The sequence below is a fragment of the Prinia subflava genome, chromosome 12 (genome assembly GCF_021018805.1).
Source record: "Prinia subflava isolate CZ2003 ecotype Zambia chromosome 12, Cam_Psub_1.2, whole genome shotgun sequence".
In the NCBI taxonomy this organism is placed as follows: domain Eukaryota; kingdom Metazoa; phylum Chordata; class Aves; order Passeriformes; family Cisticolidae; genus Prinia; species Prinia subflava.
This window is the reverse complement of record NC_086258.1, coordinates 1,279,229-1,293,500: the sequence shown is the minus strand read 5'-3', so window position 1 is coordinate 1,293,500 and position 14,272 is coordinate 1,279,229. Positions and strand designations below refer to the sequence as shown.

The window sequence follows — 14,272 nt, the reverse complement described above, 5'->3', positions numbered from 1 at the left end:
ATTCTGCTCTCCTGGCTGTGATATTCCTGGGTGGCTGGGGTCAGGGAGCCTGCAGAGCTGAGGGGAAGCAGGAGGGAGAAGAGGGGCGCTTTGCTCTCAGCAGCCAGCGGGAGCTGAGCATGCTGTGTGCTAAATTCAATCACAGAGATGGGCTGTAATTGAATCAGTGAGGGGCTCAGGGCAGGGCCAGGTGAGCTCTGTGTCTGTAACAGCCAGGGGACACTTCATGTCCTTGGAATTGCTTTAAGCCTTGCTCCAGGGGAATCACAGGAGCTTGTCAGGGCTGGGACTGTGCAGCAGTTACAGCATCGGGGGAGCTCCTCACAGCTGCCCCCATGGCTCTGGGGCTCTGCTGAGTTCTTGCTTTGTTCTCTTCTGACCACGAGTGTGGGGCAGGGAAATACCAGCCTGGATTCCATACCAGCAAATGGGTGCTCATCCTCTCCTCTGAAAGTGGGAATGACTTCCTAGGGATGAGTGGGTGTCGTAGTGGTCCAGCCTGGTGACCTGCTGGTGTGGCACTGGGAGAGACTGGGACATGCAGGATGGGAAAAACTCACAGTGACACTCTAGGGAGGCTCAGAGCATCACTGCCACCCAGGATCTGGGGGCAATGGGAAGCCCCACCACTTCCCTTCCCTGAATCCCAAACCTCTGTTCATTCTGATTGTGCTCAGGAAGCCTGAGAAGGAATTTTCAGTGTTTAAGCCTGTAGGAATAAGTGTGGGGACGTCCAGGCATAAGCAAGCTCAAACCTTCTCTTTCATGGAAGTCTCCTCACAGGGGCAAAAGGACTGAACCAGAGCCCTCTTTCCCAGGAGGTGATGTGGGAGCTTGGTTTATTTACCACTTTAGTGGATTTTGGATGAAACATGAATGAATTCCTATCCAATGCAAACAGTGATTTAAATGGTGTGACTAAAGAGCATTTCCCCTTCTGGCTGTGTTATGTCTCTGGAGTCACAAAGCTGCAGGTTCTCTCTGACCTTTCTGGGAAAAAACAGTTATTGGGGACCTGCCCTTCTGGAAGGAAATTCTAGGGGAACAACTCTTTTTCCTTTCTTTGCAGACTGTCCAAAAGCTGTGCTTTTATTTTTTTTCTCTTCCCATCTGGCCACTTAAGGAGATGATCCAACCTTGGGCATTTGTGGACCCTTTATAAAGTGAAACGTGCAAAATCCCAGCAGGCAGCAGATGTTATAATGCTTAATTTTTAACATGAGAGATAAGCAGTTGAAGGCCTAGGAGACAGCTGCTGAGACAACTTGGTCAGAAAGTCCCTTAAGTGAGTGAAATTTGGCCCAAAGAAAACCTGTCCGGGAGGAACAAAAGCTGTGTGCAGGGAAGAGCACAAGAGGAGGTGGGCTCAGCTGGGATGACTTCCCATCATTTCTCTTAATCCTTTCTTTGTTGCATGTTGCTAACAGACAGTGTGTGACCAGAGCTTCATCCCCAAATACATCCTGGTGTTAAGTGACGAAGAGGATGGGGAGGCTGCTCCAGAGTTTATCCCCAAATTCATCCTGTTGTTAAGTGAGGAGCAGGACGAGGAGGCTGCCCTGGAGCTTCCCTGAGCTCTTCCTCCCAGCCCCACCTGGCCTAAAGCTCTTGTTCTCACCAGTTCATGCTCTGGTGCCTCATTAATGTTTGCATATGGCAAAGAGCAATTTCCACCCTCAGTTTCCACTGCAGTGGCACAGGGTGCAGGACTGCCTGTGCTCTGCCCATGCTGCTCCACTCCTGCTCATGGCAGCGCAGTCAGCTCCCCTGCACCACTCTCCCTGTCTCTGGAGGGAGCTGATTCCCAATCTCCTTTCCTCTCCTGTGCCCAGGGTGCAGGACAGGGGGTGAGCTCTCCCCTCCCGTGCTGTGGTGTGTGGGGAGCAGGGAGTTTGCAAACCCCGGCAGGGCCTGCGACACACAGCTAATGACCTTCTCCCTCCTGTGTTTCCTTTACGTCAGAAGTCGGAGTGCTTATTAAGTTTGGAGGCTTACTCCCAGGAGCAGAAGAAGAGGATCTGCTGGTGTCTGGCTGAGAACATCACCAAGCAGCAACATCCGGCAGCGGCTCCTACGGAGGGCAAGGTAAGAGCCCCACGCGGGAGCTGGAAATTCCTGCCTGGAGCATGGCAGGCTCTGCCTGTGTGGGGCTTTGCTCAGTGATGCTCCTGCCAGCAGGGCTGTGCAGGAGGCTGTTTGTTTTCCAGGTGAGGAGTGAGTTTGTATTCAGCACTGCTGTGTCTGCAGCTTCCTGCCCTGCCTAGGGAGCAGTGGCTGCATTTGCATCTGCTGGCTGGAGCTGAGGCAGGCTGGGCTGACACCTCCCAGCATCTGTATCTGGGTATTTGGACAGCTGAGGCTCTGCAAACCTGTGGCCAGCCTGCTCCCAGAGCTTGCCTCTGGGACAGGACTGAAAGCAGAGGGAGAGGTTCAAGCTGTGATCTTTGGGTGCTGATGAAAAGCCCGAGGTCATGGGAGGAGTGGGGCAGAGATTTTTGCCTTCTGTGCACTTGGGTGGGCGCAGGTGTTTGATCCTGACCCCACAGATGTCCTCAAAGCACAGAGGGGTCATTTGGGGAGTGGTGTTTTTCATGCCCAGCGAGGCAGCCCCAGCACTTTTCCCACACTGAAGAGCTCCAGCCTGGCCCAGGAGCGCTGTCTCAGCAGCTCTGGCAGAGAAATGTGTATGTGGAGGGCTCTGGGGCTCTGTCACATGTGCCTGCCCTGCGTGGGTGTAGTGAACACCCTCATCCACCTCCTCTGGGGCTGGGGCTGCCCCACGCAGCTGTCTGGGACAGTGGCAGTCTCTGCTGGGTCATGTTATGTCCCGGGGGGTCGGATTTGGATTGTTGGTGAGTGATACTGCTCTGGGAAGAAGAGAAACCCCTGTGCTGGGTGTTTGGAGAGCTTTAAGTGCTGCAGATGGGGATTTCAGGGGTAAAACCCCCGGATCCCTCCCTTGGCTGGTGCAGGGTGGTGGAGCAGCTCCTGCCTCATGTCACTGTCCCCGTTTGGGTGCCTGGCTGGGCTGGCTGCAGGGCAGGTGGCTCTGGGCAGGTGGCTCTGGGCAGGTGGCTCCAAGGCAGGTGTCTTTGGGCAGGTGGCTCTGGGCACGTGGCTTGTCCTTGGAGGCGCAGCACTGCCCGGTCCTGGAGCAGGGAGATGCGGCTGTGGCTCTGCAGCCTCCCAAACTGGGTCAGCACAAACATCTCCGCAGGAGACAGAGCCTCCGGATTCCTTTTCCTGCACGTTTCAGGCAGACTAAAATAGCAACAGCAGCGCACAAAGCCTGAGAACCTCGTTACCAACCAAACCTCCCACTCTGCAAACAGCCCCGGGCAGCTGATTCACAGAGGTGACAGCGCTCAGCCACGGCTCCTGCTGTCCTGTGGTGCATCTTGGCTGGCACAACTCTGTGCCCAGGCATGGGGGCCCTGCTGGAATCCATGGATGGGGCTTGGCGTGGCTCTGTGCTCGGTGGGTCGATCCTGCCGTGGGCTGGGGATCATCCAGGGTGAAGCTGTGCAGGGACATTCCCAATCGGGGTATCTCAAACGGGTCCTAAAATGAGGCATCTTGGTGGTGCTCCATCATGACAGGAGCTCTGGGCTGTTTCAGGGGATGGTGCTGTTTACCCTCCTCAGCCCAGACTGTTCATGGCAGGGCATGGGGCTGTGCTCAGAGCAAAGCCCTGGAGCATCTGCTCCCTGAGTTGTGGAAGGAGCCTGGCCACTGGACGGGTGAAAAAGCACTCCAGAAGACATCACACATCTCCTTCAAAGGCTTTTCTGTGCCTCAGTAGCCAAGAGAATGTTCTTTGGGTGTTGTGGAGAGCCATCATGGGCCCTCCAAAGTTGTGACAAAGGGGGTCTGTCTTGGCTTGCCAAAGCTGATGGAAATCCCACTGGTGGGTTGTGGGGCCAGGAGGGAGAAAAGGAGCATGACAGAAACTACCAAGCACTTTAAATTGAGTTTATAGCACCATTCCCATCCCAGGAAGGTGTCAAGTGCCCAGGATGCAATTTTAAATCAAACCTGGTGTGAAATGCAAGAGGGAGCAGCATGGGGAAGGAGCTCCCAAGCCGACAGGGAAGGGTGCTTGGGGCAGGGTGGGCACACAGGGCTGGGCAGGAGCCTCACCTGGGAGAGCTGCAGCTGGGGCTGTGTCCAGCCTGGTTTGTCAGGGCAGACCTCCCAGGGAATGCCAGAGCAGTGGGAGGCAGGAGCTGGGAAAATCAGCTGCTTCTTGCAAGGGAGAACTGATCCATTAGCTTGGCTTACCAGTCATTTGATACTAGGGCTATTTAGGGAAAAAGCCCAGTGTCTGTGCTCTGTGAACAGACAAATTAGCCTGGAAATATCAGCCTGGCCAGGAATCTGATTTGCAAAGCCTTCAAAACTGCTCCAGCTCAGCAAGAGGCAGCCCGTTTTGCTGTGGCCACTGTCTGGCCGAGGGTATGTGGGCTTTGCTGTGGGGTGGGAACGAAGGGCTAGCACAGCCTCGGTGCCAACAGGGTGCTGAGAATGTGCCAGCTGAGTGCTGGAGCCAGGAAAAGGGACACTGCCCAAGCACAGAGCAGCTCCTCAGGAGCCTCCATGGCTGCCACCAGTGGCAACCTTTAAGCTGTGCAGAGATCAGACAGATTTTGGGCTTTGGGGTGGTACCTCCTGTTTTTCAGGTCCCCCTGAGCTCTGCCTGGGTAGGGCAGCACTAAGGGCAGGAAGGTACCTGTGGCTCAGGGACACGGCTCTGCAGAGCTGTCACTGCCTCTGGCAGTGCCTCTGGCAGTGCCTCTGGCAGTGTCCCCAAGGAGGATGGTGTCAGGCCAAGAGGATGAGCCCTGCAGGGGCTGTGTTGGCACTGCTGCTTTCAGAGCTGGTTTTGGAGCAAAGCTGTTGGTTTCTGGCGGACTTGAGCAAGTGCAGCATCTGCTTCTGGAGATGAGGAAGAGAAATCCATGAGGAATGCAGCTGTGATAGTCCAGCCCTGCTCCCAGTGGGCTTTTCCTGCCGGAGTCAGTGCAGGAGGGGGATAGCGTGGCTGTTGTTGTGGTCCAGCTCTCTGTCCCCAGTGTCCAGGAGATGTGGTGCAAATGGGGCTCTGCTGCCACTGTAAGACTTGGTTGAAGTTCCCTGAGCTGCAAACCCACCCTGCCAGCTGCAGCAGCTCCCAGGAATTACTCTGTGGGCATTTTCTCCATCTGCAGAGCCTTCCCCTCTTGTCCTTGTGTCCGGGTCTGCTCCGGGATGCTGCTCCCTGCCCTGTGCTGAGCACGCCCCTGTAAAACACATCCCCAGGGTGAGCCAGCTTGGCAGCAAACCTTCCCCAGCAGGGCTGTGTGGAGCCTGGAGCTTGGCTGGGGCTGCCAGGAACCACAGCCATGGCAATGTGATTATAGAAGAGCAGCTTTGTGCATTAACAGAGTTAACCCCAGGCTGGGTGCTGACCATCAATGCTGGCTACCCTCAAACTGCTGCACCAGCTCGGGGTAATTCAGCCTGACTGAAGAGAGGGCAGACTGCAGAGCAGGGGCAGGACAAGGCACAGGGACTGGAGCTGCTCCAGCTGCTTTGGCTGCCAGGGAAAAGATCCACAGCAAACCCCCGTGTGTAACAGACCTGCTGCCACCGTCTGATTCTCACTGCTTGTTTCTTTGTGTCTTCCACACTCAGAACGGCTGATTACTCTTCCCTTCGGGCTCCGTGACCTGAGATTACCTCGGAGATGATGGCTGGCTGTATCTGAAAGATGCAGATTATCCTTAAGCTAAATAATTACGACACTCTGTGGCGTGGACTTTGGGAGTCCAGGACGGGTGCTCCCCTTGTTTCCCGAGGGAGGTGGTGGATGCTCAGCACTCTCCCAGCCCTGGCTGTGAGCAGGCGTGGATGACCCTGGCCCTTCCTGGCAGCGCTGGCTCCGGTGCTGGGAATGAGCGGGCGGTGGGCGCACGGCCGGGGAGACAGGCTGGCCCTTCCTGGCCGTCCCCTGCTCAGGAAGGGCAGGGCTGTTTCTCTCACTTATTTACAACGTGCTTGACAAGTGCGAGTAAATGAGCTGTCAGCAAAAGCAAACTGTGTGATTGAGGGCTGATTGAAACCAGGGCCACTGGGGCGAGAGGGCTGCGGGGGGACAGCCCTGCTCCCCAGGCACCTGCAGCTGGGGATGGCTCCGTGGGGGGCACCCCTCTCCTGTCCCGTCCCCTGCCTCCTCTTCCTCATCCCGAGCACCCCAGGCACCCACCCTGCTGTCCCCTCACAGTCCCTGCTCCTTGGTCCCAACAACTCCCTTCTCCTTACACTGGGGCATCTCCCAGGCTGTCCTTGCACAGTCAAGGGGCTGCTGGCACTGGGGTGGCTGTGACAAGCACTTGGGGACAAGGTTGTGGATAACCCCATTCCTCCCTGTCTCTCTGAGCAGGTGCTTCACTCACAGCAGTTTAGTCAGAGTGTGATCAGCTCTTCAATGGGGAAGGAGGGGAGGATTTTGTACCTTCTTGTTTTGTTTCTGGCCGAAGTCTTTCCATTTTGGGCTGGGAACCTGCCACTCCAGGGGGTTCTGCTCATCTGCTGTTGTGGGGCAGGACATGGCCAAGGGTGCAGGAAACCTGGATCTTCACCAGAGCCTTTCCTTCCACAATACCAACACGAGAGGTTGGGCAAGGCTGAGCACATCACAGCAATACCTGGAGGGCCAACCTGAACCTGGCCACATCCTCCAAACACCTATTTGTGCTGTCAGGGGGCTCAAATAGGGAAGAAACCTTGAGGGTGATTCTGCCCCAGTGAGAGTTAAAGCATCAGCTGGCAGGACATGCAGCCAGGTCACAAAACCAAAATAAAATCTTGTTCCACTGTTCCACGCCAGCGAGCACAGCCCAGCTCTCACCCTGGACTGGGAAAACTCATTACAGCCAAAGGTTCCATGGATTTGGAAGGCTGTGGGACCAGAGATGCTCTTCCTCTCTGAGTCAGGCTCCAGTTCAGCTCTGTCCACTTAGAAATCTGGAGGAAGCTGTCTGTCCTTGAATGGAGTCATGGAACCATAGACTGGTTCGGTTTGGAAGGAATCTTTAAAATCATCCAGTTCTACCCCTCTGCCATGGGCAGGGACACCTTCCACTATCTCAGGCTACTCCAAGCCCTAATGTCAAACCTGGCCTTGGACACTTCCAGGGATCCAGGGGCATCCAGCTTCTCTGGGTACCCTGCGCCAGGGCCTCACCACCTCTACAGTAAAAATTTTTTTCCTAATATTTGACCTAAACATATTACAACACTAACCCTGCCTTTCTTCAGCTTAAGGCCATTCCCCTTTGTCCTGTCACTTCAGGCCCTTGTCCAAAGTCCCTCTCCAGTTCTCTTGGAACCCCTTTAAACACTGGAAGGGGCCCTAAGTTCTCCCCAGAATCTTCTCCAGGCTGAACAGCTGCACATCAGTTGGCTTCCAGCCTTCATTGCAAGGACATGTCCCAATGCCCCAGGAAGCTGGGATGTGCCTGTGGGGCTGGGGTACAGATCTCCCTTGAACCCTGGGTCACTGAACCCTGACTCCCCCGGCTTCACTGCCCGGCCCTCTTGGTGCTGCTCCTGTGGCACCGAGGCTCCAGGGGCTCCCAGCCGGCTCCCAGCCGGCTCCCAGCGCTCCGGGCAGGGGCAGGAGGTGTGGAGCAGATGGGCCAGCTGAGAGCCACAGCCCCCCTGGGTTTGTTCCTTTGCTTAGCTGGGCTCTGGAGAGCAGAGCCATCCCCTCCGACAGCGGCTCCTGTTTCTCGGGAGATTCTCCCGGCCGCACCCAGAGAGCCCGCACCCCCCCACCCCGCCCCGGCAGGAAGGCTCGGGGCTGCAGCCGGGCATGAGCAGCCGCCAACACTTCCATCGTGGTCAGAGGCAGATTTAAACCCTGAAGGGCTGTTCCTGCTCAATCCCCAGAGGGGCTGGTAAGAGGGAAAGTGCCGGCAGGAGCGGCGCCGGCAGCCCGGGGGGGTTGAGCCGTGTGAGATCATTTGCACAGGGTGGTCAGAGTCACAGCCTGCGTGCTCTGAGCCAGCGCTGCTGTGATTTAATGAAGGTGCTGGAAGTGCTTTGTTGCAGCCTGCCAGGCTGGAGCCCTGCTCTCCTGTGCCCAGACACCTCCTGCCTTGGGTGGCTGCTCCTTCCTTTCCCTCTGAGCATGGCAGGGCAGCCTCTGAAGGCAAGCTCAAGGAACTCCTTGCAACGTTACCCAAACTCTGATATTTCTACAGAGTCAAAGGATCTATTCAAAATTCCAGGGGGCTTTGGGTGCTGATGCGCAGAGTGGTGTGGGACTGATAGGCACAGCTTCATCCTGCCCCCTGGCACCCTGGCCCTCCACAAGGCTTCGTTTCCTGTCCTGGAATGGGCACCTTCCTGATGCAGCAGCAGGGCAAGACCTACCAGCACCACTGCAGGAGGGTTGTGTGTGGCTTTGAAGCCACCAGCGTTGGGTTTGGGACCATTTGGGATTCCTCCCTCCTGTGTGTGGCTCTGGCCATGGCCCTGTTGGAGGCAGTCACAGCAGAGCTGCTCTGCCAGGTCCCCTCTCAGTGGATGTTTCCTTCCAGTGATCTCTGCTGGCAGCAGGAACAGCTTCCAGCACCAACCTTGTGGTCCTGTGTAAGTGGTATTGTGATGAGTCCTTCTCGGTGAATCTGCGGTGGCTGAATGCATCAGGCTCTGGTTGTCACCTGCCTCATCCTGCCCAGGGCACAGAGCTCTGTCCCTGCCCATAACGCTGCAGAGATTCCCCTGAGCAGCACTGAAGGGAAAGGGTGCTGAGGGCTGTGGGCTGAATGGCAGTGACAAGATCTGCTCCTTCCTCCCCCTTTCCCACCACTCTGGATTTTTACTGCCGGGGATATTTATGGCCCAGACATCATCTCACAGCTCTGGTCCCTCGGCACCGGCCCTGCGGTGATGAGGCAGCAGCTGGAGCCTGCCTCAGGGGCTGTGTCCCCATCACAATGGGCACAGAGCAGTGGGGGTGGCAGCCTGGGGTGGTGGCTGGGTCATTCCTCTCTGAGAGGGGCCGGGGACCCTCAGGCTGGGGGTGCTCTAAGTCTCAGGGACATCCAGGTACCCCCAGTGTGATGACATCCTGTGTCCCACAGACGTGCAGCCAGCCAGGTGGCCTCAGGGAGGGAACAGGCACAAACCCCACCAGGCCCAGCTCCCTTCAGCAGTGCAGGCACAGCTGTGGGGGTGGCTGTGCCATGTCACTGCTGTCCATGGTGACAACGTGTAGCTGAGCTCAGCTCTGTGTCCAGTGAGACCAGGGAGCTTCCACATTTCCTGTGCCACTGCAAAGCTACCTGTGAGGCACAGGAGGCAGCACGGTTCTTCTGCTCCACCCCAGGAGCATTCCGGTGGCTGCAGCTGGCTGAGCAGGGGGACATGTGCGTGCGCAGAGTCCGTGCTGGAGGAGAGCTGAGCACAGACTGTCACTGTGGCAGTGAGGACCCGTCAGAGAATTGTGGGGCAGATAAAAACCAGCACATGTCTGAGAGTGGCTGTGCACACACCCCTCGCTGACCCCTCACTGGCCTCTCTGGGACTATCAGGACAACTTGCCTGTCTCAGTCAGAGAAGTGTAATCCCAGGAGGAGGAAAGAAATGCCCAGCCAAGGCAGTTGGGTCCCCAGCCTGGTGCATGGGGGTGTTACGAGAGGGCCCTGGCCTTGCAGGAGAAAAGGAAGGGCAGATGGTCATGCATGGGCTGTCCCCTGGATGGACACCATCCACCATCCTGCCGGTTTATTCTCCCTGTCCCTGCCCATTTTAGGGTCGAGCTGCTCACAGAGATTGAGATGCAAAGGGCAGAGCGCCCCATTGCAGAGCATCCCCCACTTCAGAGCTGTTACTTTGCCACAGAAAACAGTTTGGGGGAAACCCCCGACGAACAGCGAACTTGCAGCAGACTCTCCTTCAGCACCGGGATCTCTGCGCTCCGTGTCGCTCCGGGGCAGGACAGGGCAGGAGGGGAGCGCGGCGGCTCGCAGGGTGATGCACGGCCCTTCCTCAGGGCACAGCGGCCGCCCGCTGCTGTCAGCAGGTAACAGCACCTCCAGGGACAGCCGGCAGAGCCATAAATAGCACGAGGGGCACGAGGGAGCCGCGTCTGGGAGAGGCTGGGGCGGTTTCAGGCGCCGCTTGACACAGACATTAATAACGGCAGGGGCAGCGCCGGAGCGCTGCGGCAGCAGCAGCCGAGCGCCGCCGCGGGCACACGGCGGGGCCGGGGCTGCCGCCGGAGATGCCGCTCGCTCGGCCCGGGGGATGCAGCTGAGAGCCCGCATTTGGTAGGTTTTACAAGCAAAGATTGCAGCCTGAGGGCCGGACCTCGGCTGGGCAGGGTCCGGCTCGGGCTGAGGAAGCGGCGCAGGGTGTCAGGAGCGCTGATGTCCTTGGGGATCCTGCTCCACTCCCTGCTCTCTCCCGGGGAACCTGTGGCTCCTGCACAGCTCATTTGCCACCAGGCTGGGCTTGAGGGTCGGTAAGGTGAATCCAGGAGGAGCGAAGGGGCATTTGTAGCACGGGGATGTTTTGAGGTTCCCTCTCAAATTTGGGCTGTGCACGGCTGTGCCGTCGGCACCAGCCGGCTCTTACTGTGGGGTCAGCATTGCAATGTGCCCACAATGTGGATTTTCTGCTCCGGGACTTTTGCAGCCTTTTGGATACCGTCCCTGGACTGGCACTGGGGACTAACCAGCAGGTTCAGCCTGGAATTGCAGCCATGGCATGCTCGGAGTCTTGCTGGAGATGGAGAGCACCGGGTAGGGCGTGGGTTGGGACCCAGAGCTAGGACTGCCGGGGCAGCTGCGGGTCGGGGCTGGCAGCCCGGAGCTGCGGCCGTGTCGAGTCCCCGCTGACGGTGTGGGGAGGGTTTGTCCTGGGTTGGTGGCTGACACCTTCAGCAGGTGGTGACACCGAGATGGGGAGTGCTGCTGCCCTCGGGTAAGCGTCGGCTCCGCTTCCCGCTGAGTTTCGGGAGCGGATCAGCCCCGGGAGAGGCGCAGGGCTGGGGCCGGGCAGAGCCCTGTGCACAGCGACCCGCTGGGAATGCAGGGATGGGGAATGGGGTTCGTGCAGGGACCATGGGATCCTCCTGTGCTTCCTCCCTCCATGAGGGCTTCTGCTGCCAGCGCTCTGAGGCAGCCCACGGCCAGGTTTTTAGGGCAGTACAAACATTACCCCCGTGTCCCATCTGTACCTCCACCCTCACTGCTCTGCCTCAGGCACTGCTGGCTCTGCTGTTCGGGTTGATATACCCTCGCTGTTTTTGCTGTTACACTAATTGCTCGGCACCAATTATTCATTGTGCAGTAATGAAGCAGGGTGTGGGTAGAAAACCCGGCTGTGCAGTGAGCTCTGGGCTCTGGCTGGCCTCGCAGGGTGTGAGGAGCAGAGCTCAGGGAATGCTTCTTGTGAGCACTTTCACAATGACTCCCAGGAAGATCTTCTCAAGTTTTGGTAGTTCTGCTTTGCATTTCTGGCTTTGCTTTCTTCCCCTCAGCCCCGTGCTGTGCATTAGATGCTGTTTCTGTAGCCGTGAGCTTCCTTGGTTCTTAGAAGTCACTTTGTCAATCCTGAGGTGCTCAACAGCATTTCAGTTAGAAGTTTCTCATCTGGTGGATCTGGGCACAGTGTGTACCGTGCTAAAAACTGAAATTGTAAAATATTTTCCTTCTGCTTTAGGAAAGATCTACTTTGGAAAGGTTGATGTTTCCCGCATGACGCAGGTGCTCTTTTCCCTGCAATCCAGCTGATGTGGGGTGGGATGTTGCCTCCAGCAGAGGGAACCCACTGCTGTCTGCCTATCTCCTCAAATAACCCTGGAGAGAGAGATGGTCTCTTTCCCACAGAGTGAAATGCTTTTGGGGACAGGTGGGGCATCTCAGAGCAAAGGTCCTTTGAAGGGCAGCAGAAGCCAGAGAGGTTCCCCATGGGACACATGGAGGACGGAGCTCCCATAGTCAGGGACAGCTGCAAGATTGGCTCTTCCTGCAGTATCCCAGGAGGCCCATTCTCTCCTCCTCACATCCATGTCCAACAGCGTGCAGGGATCTCCCTGCTTTTCCCAATCCCTGGTTTTGGCTGAAGAGGTACATGGGTGCAGGGCAGCTCTCTGAGCTGTGTTTTGCCTCCTCTTCCTCAGCATCACCACAACAGAAAGAGAAAACCTGAGCATCCCCATCAGGAGCCAGGAAAAGCTCAATCAAATGTCTCTGTGGCCAGGCATTCCTTGAGCCACAGTGGCTCCATGACTGAGAGAAGCAGAGGCTTTGAAATGAGAAGCTAAGAGCCTCAAAAAAAACCCATCCCGGCCCTCCCCTTGCTGGGGATTCCAGGGAATGCCACACGTGCTGGCACTTCTGGCAGCGGGAGATCTGGCAGCACCAGGGCAAGGGCAGGGCTTCAGCTCTCAGCTGTGCTGTCTCCATGGCTGGGGTTTTCCCAGCTGGAAGTCCCAGCTGTGGGCCACCAGCAAGGCCACATTATTTAAAGAAATGCTGGAGAAGTCAAGGTTGTGCTGACGCTCGTTGAAATTTTCTCTGCTGGTGAACTGGAACAGTCCTGGATGTGAGCAGCAACTCAGAAAAACCTGCTTGCAGTACAGACCCAGGAGCAGAGGGTTTGCAGTTCTTCTGCCCTGTCTTGGTTTCAATAAAATTTCAAAAACCTGAATAAACTTATTTTTTGAGATAGTGAGTGATCCTTGAAGGCAAAGCGAACCCAGGGAGTGGGTAACAGGTGCAAGGTTTGAGGATGTTGCAGCAGGCAGGGTAATGCCGGGTTTTTTTTTGGAGTGTGTTGATATTTGTTCAGTGAGGAGATCATTCTTAGGAACTCTCTTGCTGTTGCTCTCATCTCAGACCTATCATCTTCCTTTCCTAAAATAACCCCAGAGAGCCATCCTGGGCTTTGGAGGCAGCTCTTGCTTCTGCTTTCTCTTCCTCTTCTCAAGAAATGCTGCCTTGGCCTCTCAATCTGAGATAGAAACTGGAAGAGTGAAGTGTGAGATCCTCCAGGGAGGATGGAGTAAATCCCCCAGCCCCTTGACCTGCCCGGATGCTGACAGGGAAACCCAGATGCTGGGAATGGCAAAACCAATTTGTTGAGTGCAGGGGAAGATGCAGATGTTGAAAAAAGGGAAATCTGCCCATGGAGGTCAGGGACACCCAGATGCTGAGAGCAGTGAGACCAAGGCATTGAGAATAGAGAAATCCAGATGTTGGCTGCTGGCTCCTGAGCTGCTGCTGCTGCAGTGAGAGCGTGGAATGTTTTGGATGAGTGTGTGAGGTGGAAGGACAGCACCTCCCTCAGACAGCACCAGCACTGCCTCCACTGCTGCCTCCTCTGGCAGCCCCTCAGCCACATGAAGTGGTGAGAAGGTGTCAGCCCCCCCTCAGGTACTGGAAAAACTGCTCAGAGAGAGCTCAGAGCCCCTTCCAGTGCCTAAAGGGGCTCTAGGAGAGCTGGAGAGGGACTGGGGCCAATGGCCTGGAGTGACAGGACACAGGGAATGGCTTCCCACTGCCAGAGGGCAGGGATAGGTGGGATACTGGGAAGGAATTCCTTGCTGTGAGTAAGGGGAGGCCCTGGCACAGGGTGTCCAGAGCAGCTGTGGCTGGATCCCTGGACATGTCCAAGGCCAGGTTGGACAGGGCTTGGAGCAGCCTGGGACAGTGGACCCCATGGAAAGGGGTGGGATAAGATGGCCTTAAGGTTCCTTCCAACTCAGACCATCCTGTGAGTCTGTGAAACCTGGTCACATCCCCATCCTTGAGGAGTCCCAAATCAGCTTTGGGCAGCAAGGTGGCCTTGGCTTTGTGCTGATGGAGTCCCTGGTGCCTCCAGCCAGGAGCAGGTCTGTGGGCTGGCAGTGATGGCACTGCTGCCTCTCCTCCCCTGTCTCTCCCCACCCCAGGTGATGCTGAGCAGGGCTCAGCCCTGTGCAGACAGGATTTCACAGCCCTGGTGATGCTCTCAGCCCGAGATGGAACCGACCCTCGCTCATGGTGAAGCTGCTGCTCATCCCCTCCATGCCAGAGAAGAGCAGCAGAGGCTCTGATTGAATTAGTGCAAGGATTTAATTTAATCCCCAAATGTCTCTCATTTTAAAGGAGCCTGTTCATTTCCTTCTAGGACCTTATCAGATGCAGGCACCTAGCAATGTGAGCAGAAGGACCGGGCAAATAGGCAGTGCTGGGGGAGGGCTTTGTGGGGAGTGACTCAAGGGCTGTGTGGGTTT

The 14,272-nt window shown here is 56.7% G+C and overlaps 1 protein-coding gene across 7 annotated transcripts in view; it reads left to right on the top strand.

Annotated features, from left to right (window-relative positions):
• The window catches only part of RGS3 (regulator of G protein signaling 3), a 75,424-nt gene that overhangs the window by 48,065 nt on the left and 13,087 nt on the right, over positions 1 to 14,272 (top strand). For 6 of the 7 annotated variants that reach the window (XM_063409967.1, XM_063409966.1, XM_063409968.1 and 3 more), the window contains one exon: positions 1,963 to 2,085. In XM_063409967.1, the coding sequence (XP_063266037.1) occupies positions 1,963 to 2,085 (123 nt within the window). Of the gene's footprint in view, positions 1 to 1,962; positions 2,086 to 10,165; positions 10,320 to 14,272 lie in introns of those variants that run through there. The other variant, XM_063409972.1, reaches the window with a different exon arrangement.